This window comes from Protopterus annectens, chromosome 4.part0 (assembly GCF_019279795.1).
Source record: "Protopterus annectens isolate FY-2018-M chromosome 4.part0, PAN1.0, whole genome shotgun sequence".
In the NCBI taxonomy this organism is placed as follows: domain Eukaryota; kingdom Metazoa; phylum Chordata; order Ceratodontiformes; family Protopteridae; genus Protopterus; species Protopterus annectens.
The window spans coordinates 1,169,575,463-1,169,598,206 of record NC_056733.1 but is presented as its reverse complement, the minus strand read 5'-3'; the positions used below and the strand labels follow the sequence as shown (position 1 = coordinate 1,169,598,206).

The following is a 22,744-nucleotide window of genomic DNA, read 5'->3' as shown; positions in this document are numbered from 1 at the left end:
TTGCTTGTGGCCTAACTAAGACATGTTGATGAGACAGACGTGTCTCAGAGGATCCCCATGCTCTGGAACAGGCTTTCTATCCATGTAAATCAGAGTCCATCCTTAACACTGTTTAAGTATAACCTTGACCGATGGATTGAAAATCATTTATCTGATAAACAGAGGCAGACACCAAGAATCATATTGCTGAAGACTGTTTGCAATTAGAAGTCACTGCCAAAGTGGTTTCTAGGTTTGTGACATCACTTATTTCTTTGTTTTGGAAAATTTCTCCCTTTCATGTTTGTGCAACCTCAGAGCTGGTATATATATATATATATATATATATATATATATATATATATATATGTATATATATGTTTGAGGTGTGGTTGTTTCACCCCTATATTAAGGGTGCAGGAAGGCTTGCCCACTACTTTCAAAAAATGCTTGCAGTTTGAGTTTTCACTATTGCGTCTTTCAGGCATTTATGTTTGGCAATGGATTTTGTCAGCTTTTTGTTATTTAAGGTTTCTTAGTAGAAATATATAGCTGTTGTCTACTATGAAAAGAACAGTACTAAAGAGTCATAGATACATTTTATAATAAGTTTGCTCAATTAAGTCATAAAGACATAAAGGCTTTCAGAAATGGGTATCTGGGTTTTAAAGGTGACATCAGTTTCCCAAAAAAGATGGTTTTCCTAGGATGATTAATGTAAGGTGGCATCTCATTTTCAGTTGTGTCCTTTTCCTACTGTGATACACATGAACAAATCAACAAATCACTTTACAGATATGGAGGGGGTCAGATCAGCGATCTTCAGTTACCCAAGTAAATGGTCAGGCTAGAACGTCCTACTCTCTTCTTCCTTGCTCACTAAACCAGCATGAAACAACTCTCAAAAATGAGCTTGCAGTCTGCCCTCTTTGTCTTTCACTATCTTCTCTCTCTCTTTATTTTTGCCATGTCAAACAACATTCAACAGCCCAGAGCAGAATTTTCTACATGCAGACTTCCTGAAACAGACTCAGGTCCTAGTCTGAAGTAATATGACTCATTGTTTGTGCCTGCAGACTAAACACAGACATGTACCCGCCACCAGATGAATGAGGCAAACTAGACAGTTTTAGTACTTACTGATTGTGATTTTGATGCACCGAGTTTCCATACAAAGAATGGAAAATAACAACAGTGCCAGCTTAAAGAATGCCTGTCAAGGCTGTGTAGTCTTGTAAACCACAAAGAAAATAACTCTCATGACCTACTACAGAAAAGAATGAAGTGGGGAATAGAATTTTAAAATTAGAACTAAGCCTTATTTCGTTGAGATATAAAGGCAGATCTGTGCTTTGTAAATTGGAAGAAAGTCTTATGTTTACTCATAATCTGGAGGCTGTAATTTTATATAAGTCTCAGGCTTTGTAATGTATGCTGTTAGCTTGTCTTGCAGCAGTTATATTCATCATACACAGTTGAAATTCACCCTTTTGCTCATATAGCATGCGGAACACGGAAAACAAAATGGGTCATAAACATATTTATTTCATAGTGAGGATACATGATGAAACCTGGAATGCGATTTTCAGATGTCCAGTTAGGGAGAAATCAAGACAGCTCTGCTACACCTCATTCCTTCCCATTTTTATTTTTGTGCTCCTGTTGATAAAAAAAATAAATAAAAGTATGCAAACTGCAAACATGATTGGTTTATTTTTGTAGCACAAGATGAGATGAGTACTTAGAGCAATGATCCACTGATACAAGGGAAATAATTGTGAGTTACTTTGGTCTGCTCTAGATAAAAAGTACAGTCGATTCAGCAGGAATAGTAAAACTGCAAGCAGGCAGGAGATGCTGAGTAGCAACTCAAATGGTGACAGTATCAGGGAATAATGCTTATGCACTTATGTATATATACCTTCAACTACATTACATTTCAATGCCTCCATGGAGACACTGGTTCTGATCCATCACAAATAGCAATGACAAATTTGAGAACAAACATCTGTGCTGGACCCCCTGGTGTAAACAAACTATATAACAAAGGAAAAACAACTTCTCACACTTAGTAACTAACTGAAAACTTCATTTTCCAATACTGAATTCAAGAAATTAAACAGAGAACTAAGAAGCAAAAAAAAAAATCCAGCTGGGCTACCTGTGAACTGAAAATGGTCACTACAGCAAGGACAACCATAAGCCCTTCCTCATCTGTGTTAGGAGCCTTAGCAATAGTGGCCAGCATTGCACTGAGTTGATGCACAACAATATCACAGCATAAATCTCATGTGTATAGGTTTACCCTGAAGATAACAATGGTGACATGTATTGGAATTTTGTTCCAGAGCTGGGGAAAAGCTGGGATTTGAGCCTATCATGGCAACATATTTTATTTATCAGCTGATATTTAGTTCCTTTAACCAGTTATTTGAGAAACCATTTCTTCTGCAAAGGAGAAGCAGGTCAAGGAGGGTTTGATCTTTTGTGTCTCTAAAGGGTAGACACAGATCTCCATGAAGAAGTCTATAATAGAATGAGTACAGCGAGAAAGCTACTAGTGTGTCCAGACAACTAAGGGTGATGATGTCACTGATATTTTTAATTAGTAATCTCGTAGGTCTTTCAAGCTGAATGATATGTTTAGACAAATACATGCCAAAAGCAGCATTATATTCTATAATGGATCTAATGAGATATGAGTAAATGCAATTTAAAACTTCTGTGGAAATGTGATAGGCTGAATATCATGGTCTCTGAACTACTGTGGAAATAATAATGTCAAAAGATAAGGAATTATTAAAAAGTGTGTCTAGATCTCTTACAAGAAGGTCCTATCACATTTATTTATTATTTGGTTACTGGGAAAGTCCCCACTTTCAGTGGAGGCTTGGGGAGAACACTCCAGACACATGCACGTCAGTCGCCCTGCTAGACAAGGGTCCAGGAAAGTAAATAATGTGGGAAGAAATAGCCAGGGAATTGTTATGGCTAGGCTTGTATAGGCCCTAGGGCTGATAGCCTAGTACCAACCTATGAACCTATGCATTTGGAATGTAGGAGGAAACCCACACAATGCAGAAGGAACATGCAGATGCCACAGAGAAGGTATCCCAGCTGAGAATCAAACCTGAGAACTTCTTGCTGCAAGGTGACAATACTAACCGCTGCACCACTGCACCACCCTATAATGTGGAAAGCTTACTAGAATAAAATAAACTAAAATTTTCGCATTCAGTCTAAGACTATTGTATTTTTACCAATGGTTAAAATAGTCTACCCCATGTCAGAGCAATTGTGAGGCAGATGAAGTATGAATAACAATACACATTTTAGACTCACCTGCAAACTTAGATAATCATAAAACAGAAAGGTTGACCTGAATGTCTGAGAAGTCAATGTCATATAGGAGAGAGTCCAAAACTGAGGGCACACCATTGATAACTGTTTTGGTTTTCAGAAGTGACTTCTGTCAGATAATCAGTTATCTATCTATGTAGATTTCAGAACTAGCACTGTAAATAATGCCTTAATGTGGAATAATGTCAAAATAGTGTCTGGTAAGTATGAGGCAGTTGCTGCACTGCTTCAAAATCCCTACTACTATCATACTGGCTACAGAAAGTTTAAGTGCTAACTGAGATGCCATAATGACCATTGCAGATGAATGTTATGAAAAAGAAAATGTGGTAGCTTAATATTGTACTCCTGGAATAAGACAGAAGGGGATAATGGACTAGGTTAGAAAAGGTAGTAGTGTGGGATGTGGCTAAAGGGTACAAAAATATAATTAATACCCATGGGAAAATCAAACTCTTTTCTCACAAGTGACAGGCTTGGGTACTCATCACTGCAATAATGACAGGTTTCCCAGTCATGACTAATTGCACACAGATGTCTGTTGCTTTGCAGACATCTGATACTATGGAAGACAGTGAAGATGACAAACTGAAGTACTGTTCCAACCTGCATGCATTGAGTTACATACACTGGACCCCCCCCCCAAACAAACACAAACGTCCAGTAGAAGGAGTAGCAATATCAGCAGTTACAGGCTGTTTATAACCTTAGAGGCACTCTTATGAGACAGGAAAACTTGGAATTATACTACTTCCATATGGAAGCTTGAAATCTGCTAGAAGCAATCCTCATCAATCCTCATCAAAATAAACTATCTACCATATGATGTAGCAACTTTTTGGCTAGGCTCATAGCTTTATTTACCTTTTTGAGTTTGTACAGACCTCTCTGCCAACTCACTGATGACCTCTCTGCCAAATCAGTGGTAGTTACATGGTAGGGTGCTGATTAAATCACTTTATGCCATTCTCTCTCATGAAGGTTTTAAACATCTCTGGTACAAGCTATGGCTTCTCAGTCTTCACAGTTTGCACAGGTAATCAATTCCTTGAAAATATTACCTCCAAAGTAACAGTAGTATTCTGACTAGTGGATTCCATGTAGACTACTTTTTGTGACCATCTAGTGCTGTAATGAATATAAAGCTCGTAAATGTTCTGGCAGTTTGTATATATGGTGCCTTCTCATATAAACCTTTTACTATAGATTCATTCACGCTGGTAATATTGCATTCCATACCACATATAAGTCTGCCCAGTTATGAAATGATTCTCCAGCTTGCTGCATGCATATATTTTTTTTACATCTGAGAACTTTATTTTTATAGGTTCATAGGTTCATAGGTTGGTACTAGGCTATCGACCCTAGGGCCTATACAAGCCTAGCTATAACAATTCCCTGGCTATTTCTTCCCACAGTATTTACCATGGCACGATGCCCCCATGAATAGTATTCTATTGTAACCATGACTGCAGTTTCAAAGGAATTGCTACCATGGATCCATAATAATAATGTGCTCTCACACAAAGGCAATTATTCCATCCATGTTATAAACACAACTATAGCTTATTATTAATTATAGTTATTTATTTACTATTTTTCCAACATGTAATTATTGCATATCGTTTCATTGGTTTAACATGACTTTCAGACAACTAAATAACTTGAAATCAAAACACTTCATTAGCAAAGCCTTTAAATTACCCATACATTGATGTAAGTTCAGGAAGTTGTGAAACATTGCTAAGGGAGTGTAATTATGTGTTAAATAAAAACAAATGATAACAACACAGGAGGCTCAGATGCAAAAGTTTACTAGTGTACACCAGGAGGCAAAAAACCATACAAGTACAGAGTTTTGTCTGACATGATGCAGGAAATACACAATTTTATATAGTCTTACATTCAAGCTGTGCCCACCTTACTGACGTGGTTAGTCACAGGGCACCTACATCACTATGGTCTACAATATTCTATTCATAAGAAAAAGCTGATGTTATACATTTTAAAAGTTTTCCCATGCGAATAATACAGCCTTGCAAAGCACCTGGTTCGTTATAATGTCTTTCTGTAAATGTTACTCTTCCAAGGTCTCAGGCTTGCTTGAATACAATAGTCGGTTCACTCTTGTAATATACTTCTTTGTTCTTCTTGCAACTTTTACTTTAGCAGCTGTGTCTTATCTCTGATACATTCACAAGGTCAATTATCTCAGAGGAAGGAATAAGAATATTCAATGCTTTATACATTTAATTTTCCTGACCCAGCAGATAATCATTAGTGAAAAACATAAGCTTGCTGAGCTGGCTACTGCCAGGTCACAGTTCAAATACACTGCAGCTCCAAAGCTTCAAACAATTACATGTAAATCATTCTTATTGCCATATTGTAAATAGAATAAAATGCATTATATACTATTTGCTTTTAAACTAGCACTTTATACATGTTCAAATACATATTTTTCTAACATTTTCCTCCTTTTAATACTTTTTATTCTATTCAGAAACATAAACAATGTTATATCGCTCCTAACCTTCTCCTTTAGGACTTTTAACTAGGCAAGTCATTTAGTTTATATTTGAACAAGTTTCGTCTGGAATCAATAGTTCCAATTCAATGTCTTGGTACAAAGTTTCAGTTACAGATATATCAACAAAATCTTTGACTAATCTTTTCATACAGGGGATCCCACAACAGACACATGCTCCTAATAGGAGCAGACCAACACAAATAGCAATCAAAATATTCATTAGGATAGAACCCACCCACCAAACAGACTCTGGAAAAAGTTCGTCAGTGGGTTTGGGCCTGGTTCAGTCATGGCCGATACCTGCTGTATTACCTCTAGGTGATCATTAATTTTGTGTCGATTGTCTGGTATATACGCACAGCATTCTTCTTTGATAAGCGCACAAGTACCACCTCTCGCCGCTAGGGTGAAGTCAAGAGCCATTCGATTTTGTAGCACAACAGTTCTCATTGCATTCAGTTCATCAGTCACTAGTTCGAGAGCAGAAAAAGTTGCGTTACTCATTACTTCGAGAAGCTTCGACAGTTTTCTCAACTCCCAGATCGATTTGACTGCTCCATATGCTGGAAATATTCCAGCCCAGGATATAACACTGTCACTCAAGTCCATATGAGTCAATTTTCTTTATCTTTCATGGAATGATGGTTCTTCCAACCAGCTTCGATTTTTCCCATTGGATTTACAGGTTTTCCGATTGGATCTTCAGGTTTTCGGACTACATCTCTTACATTTCGTATCTTACCTAGAGGTAATTCTGCAGTATGCCTTATAGCTGGAACCAGATAACCCAAAAACAACTGCGGACCAATTCTCAGGTAGCCATTTGTATACTTTTTTTCCCACAAATAAAATAACAGTTTTCTACTTTGGTACTGATGCGGTTAGTTCTGAATGAAACTTTTTCTTGTCTAAAACAGAAAATTGTTTATGCAAGACGGATTTTCTCTGTACTTCACTAAATGTTGTTTTCATTAGCTCAAATATGAATCATAATTTATGTTACAAATAGTGCTTTTATCTTTAGTTTTAATATAGCATTTATAAGATATAGTTATGTTACAGTTACTCCAGCCCACTTGGAGTGTATCATTCTTATAGAAACATACAATTCCCCTCTGTGTAATAGGCAAATACAATGCAATTTGTCCTGTGATCTTACAGAACCTGTATCAAAAAGTAAATTTTCCCAAGTCTCATTTATCCCTAAGGGACAGCGGACATCAACAGTCCTCCATATGCTGTTGGTATGGCAGTACAAACCCAGCAATTTGAAATGTTCATAGTCTCTACATATACACGCTTCATAGCTAGGTATGTGTTAAAGTTTGGATGCCAGTCTATAGACAGTTCATCACGTTTCTCCACTTTCACTTGTGTGGTTATATGTAGGAAGAACCACAACAAAAGGAAAGTCATCACAATCATAGTCAATAAATGCATAGTTAGCAAGATGATTAAACAATATCTTGGGGTTGATCTGTATTTTTACTCATTTCGCTCTTGGCCATCCTGCCTTTGTTGTGTGTCAGTCACAAAATGTTTATCAAGCTGAAAATTCTTTACCGTTTACAGTCGTCAGGTGGACCCAGGATGACCTTTCAGCAACTTTGACTGCAGTAGGCGTGCGCCCAACAGTACCTGGTGCGGTCCTTCCCACTTTGGACTCGCCCAATTCTTCCTCTTCGTGACCTTCAACCAAACCCAGGACCCTGGGGTCAGCACTGCTTCCAACGGTCTGGTCTGTCTTTATCTGAAAAGAGTTCAACTGCAAAACAGTTTTATTAGTTAACAGTTTCCTCATATAACTAGCTAATGAGCTGTCAGCCTCTAATTCTGCAGGCATGAGAGCTTTCCACTGTGGCACATAATATGCCCTTCCAAATATCACTTCAAAGGGGGTCAAACCCTTTACATTTGGAACTGTTCTCATGCTCAGAAGTGCCAAAGGCAAACAGCAAATCCAATTCTTCTGTGTATCATCTACTAACTTCCTCAACTTGTTTTTAAAATTCATTGTACCTTTCCACCAGTCCTGCAGACTGTGGGTGGTAAGCACAATGATTTTTCAAGGAGATCCCAAAGAATCTCCCAAGTTGGTGAATCGTCTGATTCACAAAATGTGTTCCATTGTCACTATAGATTCTTTCCGTTATGCCAAATCTAGGAATTATTTCTTTTATTAGAGCCTTTGCCACTGTTGCTGCATCCGGATTTTTAGTTGGAAAAGCTTCTACCCATTTGGAAAACATGTCTATAATTACTAAACAGTATTTCTTCCCTTCACATTTGTTCAGTTCTATGAAATCCATACAGATAGTATGGAATGGATATGGTGGTATAGGAAAACTCCCTTGCTTGGGTTTGAATGCTCCTTGTGCATGATGTTTATTACAGACATGGCATGCTGCACAAAATTTTTGTGTAAAGTTTTGTGAATCTGTGATGTTTGGAATATTCGATTTACTAACTGTACCATCCCCCCTGTTGAGACATGGCACTGCCCATGGCTCAACAAAGCTGCATATCTAAATAAATTAGACGGCAATATTGTTTTTTTTTCTCTTTGGAGATATACACAGTCCATTTTCAGGATTGCCTCGTTTCTCCCATTTTGTTTCTCAGCTTTTGTAGTTAATATCTGCATCGTTTTTAACATTTCTAAATCTAAAATCTCAGAGGGTTGTAATTCCTCAGTTAAAAGTAAAGTTTCTGAGTCTGAGGCTGCTTGCTTTGCAGCTGCATCAGCTTTGCATTTCCTTTTGAAATTGCATCCTGTTGTTTTGTATGAGCTAAACATTTACAAATAGCTACTTTAGTAGGTAACTGAATAAATTTAACAAGTTCAAAATAAATTGCATGATTAATCGGTTTGCCAGTAGATGTTATCATTCCCCTATTTTTCCATTGCTGTGCGAAAACATGCACTGTAGAGAAAGCATACTGACTGTCAGTATATATGTTCACACATTTATCTTCGCTAGAGTACAAGCCTGTGTTAAGGCTATCAGTTCTGCTGCTTGAGCAGACAGGTTATGCTGTAAGGGTTGGGCTTCTAAAATCTCTGTATCTGTGACTACTGCATACCCTACTAGATTTTCCCTGTAGGACCCTTTCTGCATGAACCGTCCACATAAAATGTCACCGGCATCATCCAAGGGCATATCAGTAAGGTCTTGTCTGGGCAAAGTTATTTGCTCAATTTCCTGCAGGCAACTGTGTGGTGTGCCATCCACAGGAGTTGGAAGTAACGTTGATGGATTTAATGTTGTACAACGTTCAATTACCATATGAGGTTGGCTCAGCAGTATGGTCATACATGAAAGATGTCTAGCAGGAGATAGATATGCTATTTTCTTTGCAGTAAAATTATCGCTGACTGCATGAGGCACTCTCAATGTGAGAGGGTGAACAACACCACCGAGGCGAAGCCTGTACTGCCATTGCAGCTGCGACTACTGCTTGCACACAGTGAGGCAATGATCGTGCCACTGGATCTAACTGTGATGAATAATAAGCTATGGGCGTTGCTTATCCCCATGCTGTTGCATCAAAACTGATGTCATGTATCCTGCTTACAATCTACGGTCTGAAAAATCTTTTGTAATTTGGAAGTCCTAAAACTAGTGATGAAGCTATCAATTGTTTTAGTCTGCAGAAAGCTGCTTCTGCTTCAGGTGTCCATTGTAATACATCTTGTGCTGCCATTGGTGTTTTATATATTAAATCAGCCAGTGGAGCAGATTCTAAAGTTAGTTTGATATCCAGCTCGACAAAATTAGTCGTTCCCAAGAAGGACATCATTTCCTTCTTGGTTGCTGGTTTGGGTGCCTGTAAAATCGCTGTTTTTCTGTCTTCGGCTCAATATTCTACCTTCATTGATATTACATATCCCAGGTATCTAACCTGTTTTCTCCAAAGTTGTAATTTACTTTTGTTTACTTTGTGTCCTTATGCTGCTAAAAATTTTAATAATGCTATCGTATCTTCCTTGCATTGATGCTGGGTAGGGACTGCTAGCAAGATGTCATCTACATAAAGTAGAATCTGACTACCTCCTGGTGGAGTAAACCCTGCCAGGTTGCTTGCCATTTCTTGTGCAAATATCGTTGGACTTTCACAATATCCCTGCGGTAGCCGAGTATAGGTATATCTTTTACCCCGAAATGTAAATGCAAACCAATACTGGCTAACAGGATGTATAGGTATTGAAAAAGAAAGCATTGCTTATATCTACCACAGTAAAATATTTTGTTGTGGTTTTAAATCATTCAACAAGGTGTGGGTCTGGCAGGGGTGCTCTGGGTATTATTATGTTGTTTACAGCTTGTAAATCCTGTACCATCCGCCATTCCCGCTTGCTTTTAACAGGAAATAGAGGGGTGTTACATGGTGAATCAAGAGACTCTACCAGTACTCTTCCTTGAGTAATGCTGCTATTATAGGCTTGATTCCTTGCTCTGCATCTTTCCTCAATTAGTTTCTGTTTTTGTATTCCCTGTTCTGATAATTCTAAATCAGTCTGTTTTTATTTTTTTTTTTTGTTTCCCCCAAGGAAAAAAAGGTTTTTTTTTTGGGAAGGGGAACCCCCAAAGGGTTTTTTTAGGTTAAATCTTGGTTCCCCTCCAGCACTTTCTATTTGATTATGTGTTGAGGTTGACATCTCTGACTCACACAGCCCCAATGGCTTTGAGTTTTCTGGGGTGGAGCATTCCATTACTTCTGTGTTGGACATGGACTTGTACAACAGACATACAATGCCTCTGTGTAGGCAGTATGTGACTGTATTCAGCTGTGGTGTCTACAGCCAGGCAACATATGACATATATTTGTGACCCTTTCTGACTCTTGGTGAGGTACCTTTGAGGTCTTTCTAACTGCTGCAGGTGCCAGGTAATGTACATCCCAAATGAGGCATTGTACTACATTATGGTCTGATAAGGAACAGTATGGGGCACAATGACCTTTGTTGACATAGAGGGAATCCTTTCATGATACAGTGTCCGATATAGACAGTCTTCCTAGCCAAATTGGCGATGTGACTGTCACATAACAGGTTACTGTCCACTTGTGTCACTGGGTCCCTGCTTACTCCTTCCATACATAATGGTTTACCACCTATGTGGTAATTTGTGTGTACCTTTTTTTGTTTTGGTGGTACATTCATACTGTCCACTGTCTTCAGGACAGCGGGTGGGGTTCCTGTGTGTGAGAGTGTGGTCTGTAGCATGCTACAGACTGTACAGCAGTCCCGGTTAGTTGCACATGGGTGGACTGCTTTGGGGAAACATTGTCAGTTAACTGGCATAGGTGTCTGTGCTGAATAGGGATACCACCCTCCTTTTATGTTTTGTTCCAGGTTTTGTGGCCATAACACATGATATGGGTATTACCTGGTAGTGCTGGTGTGCTGTCAGGGCCCAGCAGGTTTCTATCACTGGACAGACATCAATGTTCTCCATACTGGGGAGGGCCTCAGGAGCATGCATATTGAGGTTTACACATCTGGCATTGATCAGCATTACCCTTCTGTTTCTTTCCAGTTTTGTTTTCTATGGTGGTGGGTTAGTCTTTTCGGCCTTGCCTATGAAAGTATCTCTGTAGGTTGCAAATGCCTTAGGCACTATCCAGATGCCCATGGGTAAAAGGTGCAAGCCATCCCTGGAACAGCAGCATGTCTCACTATGGAGTCACCTATTACAACTGTATCAGGCATGTTGTTTCTCCTTCTGTCCTGTGACTGTTTGGCACACCAGCTTTGTGTACTATGTGTTAAATGTCTGGCGGTTGTTTTATTGGATGTCTGCTTTGGAGGCTTGTGCTGGTGTTGTGTGTTTGTAATTAGGGCCTCTGGGAATGTTTTTGTGTTTATGTGTTTGGTTTACAGTCGTTGTAGGTCTATGTGGGACTGGGTTTGTGGTGTATGTGGTTACCTTGTCCTCCTGACTAGTTTTGACAGTACTGATTTGGGGGTGCTCAGGCTCCGGTTTGGCTACCTGGTTGCGTCTATCACATATATTTGTATTTATTGGGGTGAGTTGTTGTGTGTGTACTTGGGACAGGTGTCACATTGCCTCTGGATTCACAGATTCTACTTGTTTTGCCTGGCCTTAGTGGATTGTATGTGTGGACACATTTTATTGCCATACTAGTGATCACTGATTACTTCAATTTTTATGTTTGAGCTATCATCTGGTAGCTTCCTCATTCTCTTCAATGGTTTAGTAATTACTGGAGTCCAGCATGCCAGATGCCTGGGTGTATGGCATTGTGTCTTGTTGTTATTTGTGATTGCAGACTCCAAGCACTCTTGGTTGTGTTCATGGTATGCCTGTATAACATGTTCTGCAGTGTGTCCCATATTCTGGACTTGCACAGGGCCTTTCATGGATTCCACATTGGTTTGTAGGGGTGCAAGCTATGCTTTATACATGTGTTTCACTGTGGTATTCTGGCCAGGGACTGGGGTCGGGATGTGTAACTACAGTGTGATTACTCTATGGTCTGGTCTTACCAGTGAGGGATACACTTCTCATCTTGACATCCAGTACACATATTTCTGATTATCACATCCAGTATGCTTACCCCTCTTGTGGAAGTGTTACATTTTGCATGTCCATTTTGTTTGATGGATTCTGGGAAATTGTCTACAAATGTGTCGTTGCTAGTATAATACAAAGAGTATAGTGACAAACGTCTCAAAAGCTGACTTCACACTTCTTCAGACTGAGATGGTATACTTCAAGCCCACTGGGCCAGTGGAAACCAGAACACACAATGGTGACTCCTTCACAGACGCTTTCTACGGACATCTCCAAGAAAGCATGGACCATGCAATCACAAATAAAACTAAGACCCTCTCCACCAAGGGAAAGTGGCCTGTCTGGTGGACCCCAGCCATAAACAAACTGTATAACAAATGAAGGATACTAATGCAAGACAGAGCTAAATCTCCTAAAGGGAATGCAGCTGTGATCAGCACTAGTAAAAAGCTACATTCTCTCATAAAGACATCCAAGGTCAACTTTGAGACAAAAATCACCAAAGACAATAAAGATAACCACAATGCCTTCTTCAGTTATGTCAGAAGCCTGGGTGGGAACCCTCAGATATGCTCAGAGTTGGTACACAACAACATAAATTTCAGTGACCTGACAGATATTGGCAACATTCTGGCAGACAGGTTCAGTGCAATTTTCCCCTCCCCCCCAAAGAAGATAGTTATCACAGCTGAATGTAACCTCACTGTCATCTCAGATGTCCATGTGAGCCCCTCAGCAAAGACAAAAAAAATCAATGGGACCTGTGGTATCCCCAGTTGGGGTTTTGTGAACCCCAGAAGGAGCTAAACCCTTTTACAAATGCTATTTAACCTTAGCCTTGCTAAGGATATGTACCTGAACACTGGTGTACAGCAACAGTGGTCCCACTCCACAAAGGAGATGCCTCCACAGACCCTGGGAACTACCACCACAAAAGCTTAACCAGCCTTGTCTGCAAAGCTATGGAAAGAGTCATTATGGAGGTCTTTAAAAAAATTGGGCCCCCCTTTCCCCCCTTTTTTGGGTCCTGCCCTTCCTGTCATGCCTGAGGATTTGGTACCTCGATCAGTGGACAGATTTCTTCCTCACTCTCTTCTAGTGTATTTTTCCCTATTTGATATAAGTCTGTGTCCCCTAGTGTTTTACGTGTCCGGGATCTAGTTTCAATAGGATCTCTAACAAATGGTTTTAGTACTCTTGTAACTTCAGGATAACGTGGAGGTGGACCAGCTTGTCCTCCTGCTTCATATCCTGAAGAAGGCATTGGAGGGGCGGAGGGGAGGGGCCGTCGCTATTACTGTATTATTATCCTCTTTGTCTAAAAATAATGTTTTGCATTTTTAGTTTTCTGTTCCTTCGGTTTACTTCCTCAATCCACCTGTGTGCTTGAGGAATGCCTAATCACTGTTGTTTTTGCCTGACCTTCTGTCAGATTTAAGCTGTTTTAAAAGTTTAACTAATGAAATCTTGTTTAATTTACCATCAAATCCGTATTTATTAACCCATTTTGTATAATACCTTACATTATCAGTCCGTTGTAATTGCATATATTTTGCGTCATCAGTTAGGGGTGGCTCTCGCGATTTTTTAGTGCACTGATTTCCCATTCTAAAAAAAGTTACGTAACCCTTTTCACCATGTGGTATTTCAGTTCCTTACACAGTTTATCTAGAATAACTGCCTACCTTATTCTGTTTCCCTGATCTCTGACAAAATATACAGTAATTTCCTTTTGTCCCTGATCTGTATAACAAATCTCTGACAATGACATTTACTGTAACCTAGTCCCTGATCTAAAACAGAAAAAAGGCAAATATTTTCCTACCTGAGCCTCCTGGGTCGACCAGTTCGAGACCGCTCTTCGGCCGCAGATCAGAAAGTGGCCAGCCTCTCAAGACGACAATTCAGTCGGAGGTCTTTGTGTTTCAAGAAGAACCGTTTTGGTAACTTCTCCTGCGCAGTATTCGACCACCGATACACTCTGATCTGCAGCTTACCAAGGGAATTCGGTTCAAGGAGGACCAAACTGTTAAATAAAACAAATGATAACAACACAGGAGGCTCAGATGCAAAAGTTTACTAGTGTACACCAGGAGGCAAAAAACCATACAAGTACAGAGTTTTGTCTGACATGATGCAGGAAATACACAATTTTATATAGTCTTACATTCAAGCTGTGCCCACCTTACTGACGTGGTTAGTCACAGGGCACCTACATCACTATGGTCTACAATATTCTATTCATAAGAAAAAGCTGATGTTATACATTTTAAAAGTTTTCCCATGGGAATAATACAGCCTTGCAAAGCATCTGGTTCGTTATAATGTCTTTCTGTAAATGTTACTCTTCCAAGGTCTCAGGCTTGCTTGAATACAATAGTCGGTTCACTCTTGTAATATACTTCTTTGTTCTTCTTGCAACTTTTACTTTAGCAGCTATGTCTTATATCTGATACATTCACAAGGTCAATTATCTCAGAGGAAGGAATAAGAATATTCAATGCTTTATACATTTAATTTTCCTGACCCAGCAGATAATCATTAGTGAAAAACATAAGCTTGCTGAGCTGGCTACTGCCAGGGTCAGAGTTCAAATACACTGCAGCTTCAAAGCTTCAAGCAATTACATGTAAAATCTTTCTTATTGCCATATTGTAAATAGAATAAAATGCATTATATACTATTTGCTTTTAAACTAGCACTTTATACATGTTCAAATACATATTTTTCTAACATTATGGAAGAAGTATGCATAACTAAAGATCTTAATACCTGCTAGTATACATATGTAAGGAGGTTAATGCCCCCTAAATGGGGCTGCAGAGAGGTGTAGGCCCTCCTCGCTAAAATTATTTTCAATGCAGATGGATGGGTTGTTTTGAGTAGCATTTTTATTTGCCCATATTTTGCACAAATAACTCTACTGAAATAGCACCTAAATAAAGATGTTTGTGTTATTTTCTTAGTTTTGTTAACTGAAAGTACTTCTTTTTCATCCTGCAGGACAGTCCTTGATTTAATGTTTTTTGTTTTGCATTTACTGATTTAAATTCATTGCCTAGACATCCACAATGTAGCAATGTGAACTGTCACTTTATGGCTAGCACACAAACAGGCTGATGATCTCAATGAATATTCACGTTGGGACACCATAAGGGATGTATAACATACCTCTAACTGATTATCAATGCTGCAACCCTGTGGCTTTTAACCAGTGGCAGGTGGTGACATCAAATCAGAGGGGGGCTTCAGGAGACAGCTGAATGGGTGGGACCAATGGGCAGGGTGTGGTGAACTAGAAAGGGGTGGAGCTATGCTCAAAACCATAAAAAATGGGACTTTTATTAAATATGCTGCCTTGGGTGCCAAACCATCATTATGAGAGTCCAATCAAAACAAAATAAAGTGGAGAAGAAAAAAAATATTTCAAAGCATTGGCTACATGACAGCTTACTTAATATCTAGATGGAAACAAAAAGGTTGTGAGGGATGAAAAAATAAATTACTTTTTAAATACATTACTGGAATGCCAGTCAAAATCAAGTATAAGAAAAACAAGCAGCAGTCAACTCAAACCGCTTTTCCTTGCACTGCAGTTCTAATTATAATTTATATTCAGCTTTATAAAAGTACCAAGTAACATGCTGAAAGTAGCAATACCCCCACTTGTAAACATGTTTCTTATCCAAAAAAGGCCTGCTATCTGACAACAACTATATACTTGTTTCATGGGAAACATGATCAAAGTAAAAAATGAACAGCAAACAAGAAACAAGCTCAAGATAAATTGCTTAAAGGATTACTGCACAGGTTATGGACCACACATGATAGATTGGCATTCTGTTTAGTTTATGGGTAAAGCCTGCAAAGATGACTGCAAGTCTCCAACAAATGTAATGAGCTTTTGAAAATACTGTAATCCTGCCCTTCATTACAAATACTGTCATATGCATTTCAATAGTGTTTTTTCTTGTCTATCTGATGAATCTGGGCATCTTGGGGCAATGCAGCAATTGCCTCATGTACACAGACAACCCTCTCCTCCTACCACCCAATACTACAACCTGTGAAAGATGCACTTATAAAGCCAAACTGGAAGCAAAGCTCTCTTCACCCAAGACTGGACTAGACAGTCAAGAGGAGAAAGTAAACACTTGCACCAAACCACACTCATGACATAGTTCCTCAAAACCTACACTACCAAAACACACACATAAAAATACAAAACATGCACCTACATTTACAGAGGCTCTCAATAAAAATCTGCCCAAGCAACAGTGTCCTCCAAAGCAGAAATGCATGCAACCTCCACCCCCCAACACAACCCAAATGACACATAGCCAACAAACTCAATGTGCCACTCAACCACAGCCCATAAGGCATATCAACGTACCTAACACTCTAGTCATAGGTGACTCTATAGTCAGACACACTGATGTTCCACTCACCAGACTAAACAAGGAGAAAGTTACTGTCAGCTGCCTGTCAGATGCCAGGATCCGCCACATAACGCATGCACTCAGGTCACTCCACAACAAGTACAAATATGACTCTGTCATTGTCCATGTTTGTGTGAATGACCTGAGACATACATCCCTGGACTACATGAAAAGAGACATAGAGGAGCTCTCCAATCTTGTAGCCCAGGCAGGTATGACCCTAGCCCTGAGTAGCATCCTGCCATAACCCAGAATGATACAACAGTACAAGGACAAAATGATTGACTTCAACAATTGGCTAAGCTTCTGGTGTCATTCTAAGGGGATCCAGCATCTGTCTGCCTGGGATGACATGATCGACAGATCATGATGCTTTGCCAGAGATGGCCTGCACCTGTCGCCCTTGGGATTCCAGATACTGGCTAAGGTTCTTGCCACCCCTATAGTGCCTTTTTTAGGCAAAGTTCAAACAGGTAACAGGTACAAGCAAGCAAAATCTGAGGATAATGCTAGAAGTCTAAACTTCAAAATGCAGTCACTCGAGGCACTCCTTAAAATGGAGAATATCGACATCTGTGCAGTGTCAGAGACCTGGTTCAAGGCTCCAGAGAGCACCCCTGCATTACCAGGCTATAATTCATACCACACCTTTCGGCCACCTAACCTGGACCGAAACACTAAAGGTGGAGGTGTGTCCATATTTATTAAGGATACTCACACCTCCAGGCTAGTTGCTCAGCATAATGCATCTGTGATTATCCAAGTGCAACTAACTCTGGGCAAGACTGCAATCCAAATTGTAGCTTGCTACAGATCCCCCAACATGCCCCAGGATTCCTAATCCTCATTTCTAGATACACTGGAAAATATTAGGGTACAACCCAACACCCTAATAATGGGCGATTTCAGCTACCCCACCATTAACTGGAAAAACAACTCATGTACCAACTCTTTTGCTCAACGTTTTCTGGAATTCATAAATTCCAACGCCTTGGATCAACTTATCCACACCTCCACCAGGGGCAGCAATATCCTAGACCTGGTCATTACCAATATGGATGACCAGTGTTCCACACCAAAGGTCAATTCCTCATTGGTCATATCCGACCATAAGCTAATAACCCTAGACATCCACATCCCATCCCCACCCCCCATTAGGGAAACTACCGTAAAAACTTTTCGAAAGCCAACTTCACGCTTCTTAAAACAGAAGTGGCAAACTTCACGGCACCCATGCAGACAGACAATAGAGGTACGACTGCTGAATCCTACGCAATTGCACTTTATAAGCACTTACACAAGTGCATGGATCGTGCTATCCCTAACAGAACTAAGATACAATCCTCAAAAAAAATGAAGCCAATCTGGTGGTCCTCTGCCATAAACAAACTCCACAACAGAAGAAAGAAACTGTTGCAAAAAAGAGTAAAATCCCATGATTGGAGGAACTCCCTGGTCAGCCTCTGTGAGAAGCTGAGATCCATCATAAAATCCTCCAAAGCTAGTTGCAAAAACAAAATTGCCACTGATTCTGAAGACAACCACAAAGCATTCTATAGCTATGTCAAGAATCTCAATGGCAACACTCAGATCTGCTCTGAGTTACAGCACAATGGCACTAAATATACAGAACCAACTGATATTGCCAGCATCCTGGCAGATAGGTTCAGTGCTAACTTTACCCCCCCCCCACCCCCCAAAGGGCCCATCTCTATACCAGAAGAATGCAAAGTTCCTGTAATCACAGCTGCACAGGTAAAAAACATACTCTCCAAAGCCAAGAACACAGCATCCATGGGGCCTGACAACATCCCAGGCTGCCTTCTACATGAACTACAGAGTGAACTGGCACCTCACCTAAGTACCATGTTCAATCATAGCTTCACCTCAGGCTTTGTGCCCACTGAATGGTGCACAGCAACAATTATTCCACTCCACAAAGAGGGAGCCACCATGGACCCCGGGAACTACTGCCCCATTAGCCTGACAATGGAACAAATCATCATGGAACTTATAAACAAAGACATCGGTAATCTTCAAACTCAGGACCCCACCCAGTTTGGGTTTGTAAAAGGCAGATCATGTCTCCTAAACCTGATAAGCTTCTTTGAAGCAGTCACCAAAGCCGTAGACGAGGGTAAGGTGGTTCACACAGCCTATCTAGATCTTGCCAAGGCTTTCAACACCATCACCCACTCTGGAATTATAGATAAACTCACTAAACTAGGTATAAATCCCTATGTCACAAGATGAGTTGGCAACTGGTTCACTGACAGAACACACACTGTGAAAGTAGCAGACTCCAAATCTGACTTCAGACCAGTGACAAGTGGAGTACCACAGGGTTCAATCCTGGGTCCTCTCCTGTTTGGTATCTACTTCTCTGAAGTACAGGCTAACACAGAAGGTCTTTGGCTAATGAAGTTTGCAGATGACTGCAAACTAGGAGCAATAGTCAAAACTCCTAATGATGTGGACATCCTACAAAAGGGTCTCACTGAGACAGATGTCTGGTGTCAAAGCCATGGCCTCAAGCTCAGTGCCAAAAAGTGCATTGTCATCCCCGTTGGTAAAAACTCTGTACCCATGAACTACCACATAGGCAGTAGTAAACTTAACACTGAAAGCATGACAAGAGACCTTGGGACCCAGGTGGACAGTAGTCTCTCCTTTGATAATCACATTACCACAGTAGTCAGGAAATCATTCTACATGGCACAACTCATAACAAAAAGTTTCTTATCCAGGAAAAAAGAGGTCATTGTTCCCCTCTACTCATCACTCACTAGACCCATTATAGAGTACAACGCCCCTTTTGGTAGGTACCTCACAAGGCATCTACAACAACTGGAAAGACCACAGAAATACCTCACAAAGAGGATTACTGGCCTCAAACAGATGCCCTATGCAGACCGTCTCAAAAATATCCAGCTTTACTCCGTTGCATATCGCCTACTCAGAGGTGATCTCTGACTAACATACAAAGCTATGTCAAACCCAGAACTGTTGGACATGCTCCACTTAAAGAAATCCCAATCCCTCCGAGCTACACGGTCTAGGGACATAAACTTTGTCACCACAATAAACAGAACATGCTGGAGGGACAGATTCCTGTCCCAGAGACTTCCCATACTCTGGAACAAACTACCTATCTATATCATACAAAGCTCATTAGCACTCTTCAAGAAAAATCTTGATGATTGGATGGGAAATAGGAAATTCACCCCGGGGATCACTTTTGTGGCTCTGCACGACAGTGGCACAGGAAAATAATTTTCTTGGGTGGCAAAAGCCAGGGTACCTTCCTGGATGGCTTATATAGGCCCTAGGGCCAATAGCCTAGTATCTACCTATGAATTTATGAACCTATAATACTTAAGGCTTATGCATTATTTAGTTATGTAAAAATTCTCTAAATGGCAACAACAAAAAGGCATTTAATGTTGGTAATTCTTTAACAGTATGCTTATTAAACCTTACATGCATCTTACAATCTCAGTCAAGCTTACCTGATGGTCATTAAAGTATTGCTACTTAAACACAGAGCAACAGGCACTGTAACAACATCCATTTTCTGAATAATAAGAAGCATAAATCAACAGTATAAAAATATGACAGAAAACCAGAACATTCTGCAAAATCAAGGACAGATGAAAAGCAGTGGCGGCTGCAGACTTCAAATTAAAGGTGGGCTGCAGGAGACAGCTGAATAGGTGGGGTCAATGGGAATGGGTGTGGCCAACTAGAAAGGGGAGGAGCTATGATCAAAACCACAAAAACTGTAACTTTAATTAAATGCGCTGCCCTGGGTGCCACACCATCATTATGAGAGTCCAATTAAGACAAAATGAAGTGTAGAAGCAAAAAATATTTCAATGCATTGGCTGCATGACAGCTTACTTAATATGTAGATTGTAGCAAAACGGTTTTGAGGCATGAAAAAATAAATTACTTTTTAAATACATTACTGGAATGCCAGTCAAAATCAAGTATAAGAAAAACAAGCAGCACTCAACTCAAACCACTTCTCCTTGCACTGCAGTTCTAATTATAATTTATATTCAGCTTTATTAAAGTACCAAGTAACATGCTGAAAGTAGCAATCTCTGTGATACCCCTACTTGTAAAAATGTTTCTTATCAAAAAAAGACCTGCTACCTCACAACTACTATTTATTTGTTTCATGGGAGAAACATGATCAAAGTAAAAAATGAAAAGCAAACAAGAAACAAGCAGAACATACATTGCTTAAAGGATTACTGCACAGGTCATAGACCACACGAGGTAGATTGGCATTCTGTTTAGTTTGCAGGTAAAACCTGCAAAGATGACTGCAAGTCTCCAACAAATGTAATGAGCTTCTTAAAATAATGTAATCCTGTCCTTTATTACAAATACTGTCATATGCATTTCAATACCCAATGCTTATACGTTATCTAGTTATGTAAGTGTTCTCTGCATGACAACAACAGAAAGGCTTTCAGTGTTGGCAGTTCTTTAACAGTATGCTTATTAAAACTTACTTGCATCTTACAATCTCAGTCAAGCTTACCTGATGGTCATTAAAGCATTGCTACTTAAACACAGAGCAACAGGCACTTTCTGAATAATAATAAGCATAACTCAACAGTATAAAAATATGACAGAAACCAGAACATTCTGCAAAATCAAGGACAGATGAAAAGCCACTGTAGTACTTGTGTCTACCTTGGATGGGGGGATACTGTGCACATTTACACTGCATAATTGCTCCTTGCCTTGCTTGGACACATCCAGAGTTACTACACGGGGGAGTGGGGTACAACAAGTATGTCACAATTTGAAATGTCTCTGGCTGATTGTGATGGCCCTGACACATTTGTCATACCTCTCAACCTCAAAGCAAGAAATCTGGACAAAGCCATACATAGAAGTTGGACAAGGGCCAAAAATAAAGACAATTTTTTAATATTGCTCTTATAAACTTAAAAAGATAATAGAACAGTAGGTCTTGCATTAGTATGAATTTTCTGAAGGGTATGAAATCTGAAACTGAAATGTATGTCATTATTTTCTAACTTCAGTCTTTAATTATTTGCCACTAATTTTCCAAAAAACACAATTTTATGAAAAATGGACCAAATTGTGATGCAAAAATATAAAATAGCCACACAATACAGCTGGGGACCTGTCAAAGAAGGGACAATATTAGTACTGCTAACTTGAGCAGTTGACAAAATAAAATAATTCACATGCATTTCTGAAATAAAAGTAATCTATAACTCTGATTATTACAGTTATTTATTAATTGTAAACCCTCCATGTTTTCTTCCAAAATTGCCATTTTGCAGAGGGATTATTAGGGGAAGAGCAACATTTTGTGCCAAAATTGGGGACAGTTGAGAGGTTTGGATATGCCTAATTCTATAAAGCAATTTATTTGCACGTACCTCTCAACCTGTTAATGCAGGAAATCTGGACAAGGCCAAATATATTGGGGGAACATATAAACAGTACAGTTGATAGGTATACAGAAAGAATAACAGGTCTTGCTTTAGCATGCATTTTTCTGAAGGTTGTGAAGTCTGAAACTCAGTGCCTGTCATTATTTACTGACTTCATTCCTAAATGATTTGCCAGAAAACCACATATTTTGAGGAACAAACCAAAAATAAAAAGCAAAAATCTGGACAGTTGAGAGGTATAGTTCAGCTGGGGCTGTCTTTGAGTTTGCTGCCCTTCCCCCCTCACAAAATCATGGTCGAATGAAGCCCCCCCCCCCCGCAGCCATTCTAATGAACCATTACTTGGCTATTTCACCCCATTTACCATAAACACTGATGTGCATACTGCTTTACTTCTGCGATGATTTGGACTTCATTTGAAAGTTTTAATTTGCATTTTACAGTGCAAACACT

At 39.6% G+C, this 22,744-nt stretch overlaps 1 protein-coding gene across 1 annotated transcript in view; it reads right to left on the bottom strand.

Annotated features, from left to right (window-relative positions):
• Nucleotides 1-1,182: 1,182 nt before the first annotated feature.
• FGF1 (fibroblast growth factor 1) overlaps nt 1,183-22,744 on the bottom strand; it is a 281,773-nt gene continuing 260,211 nt past the window's right edge. Inside the window, exon 3 of the mRNA XM_044069129.1 lies at nt 1,183-1,638. Within this exon, the coding sequence (XP_043925064.1) occupies nt 1,609-1,638 (30 nt within the window). The 3' untranslated portion in view covers nt 1,183-1,608. The remainder of the gene's footprint in view (nt 1,639-22,744) is intronic.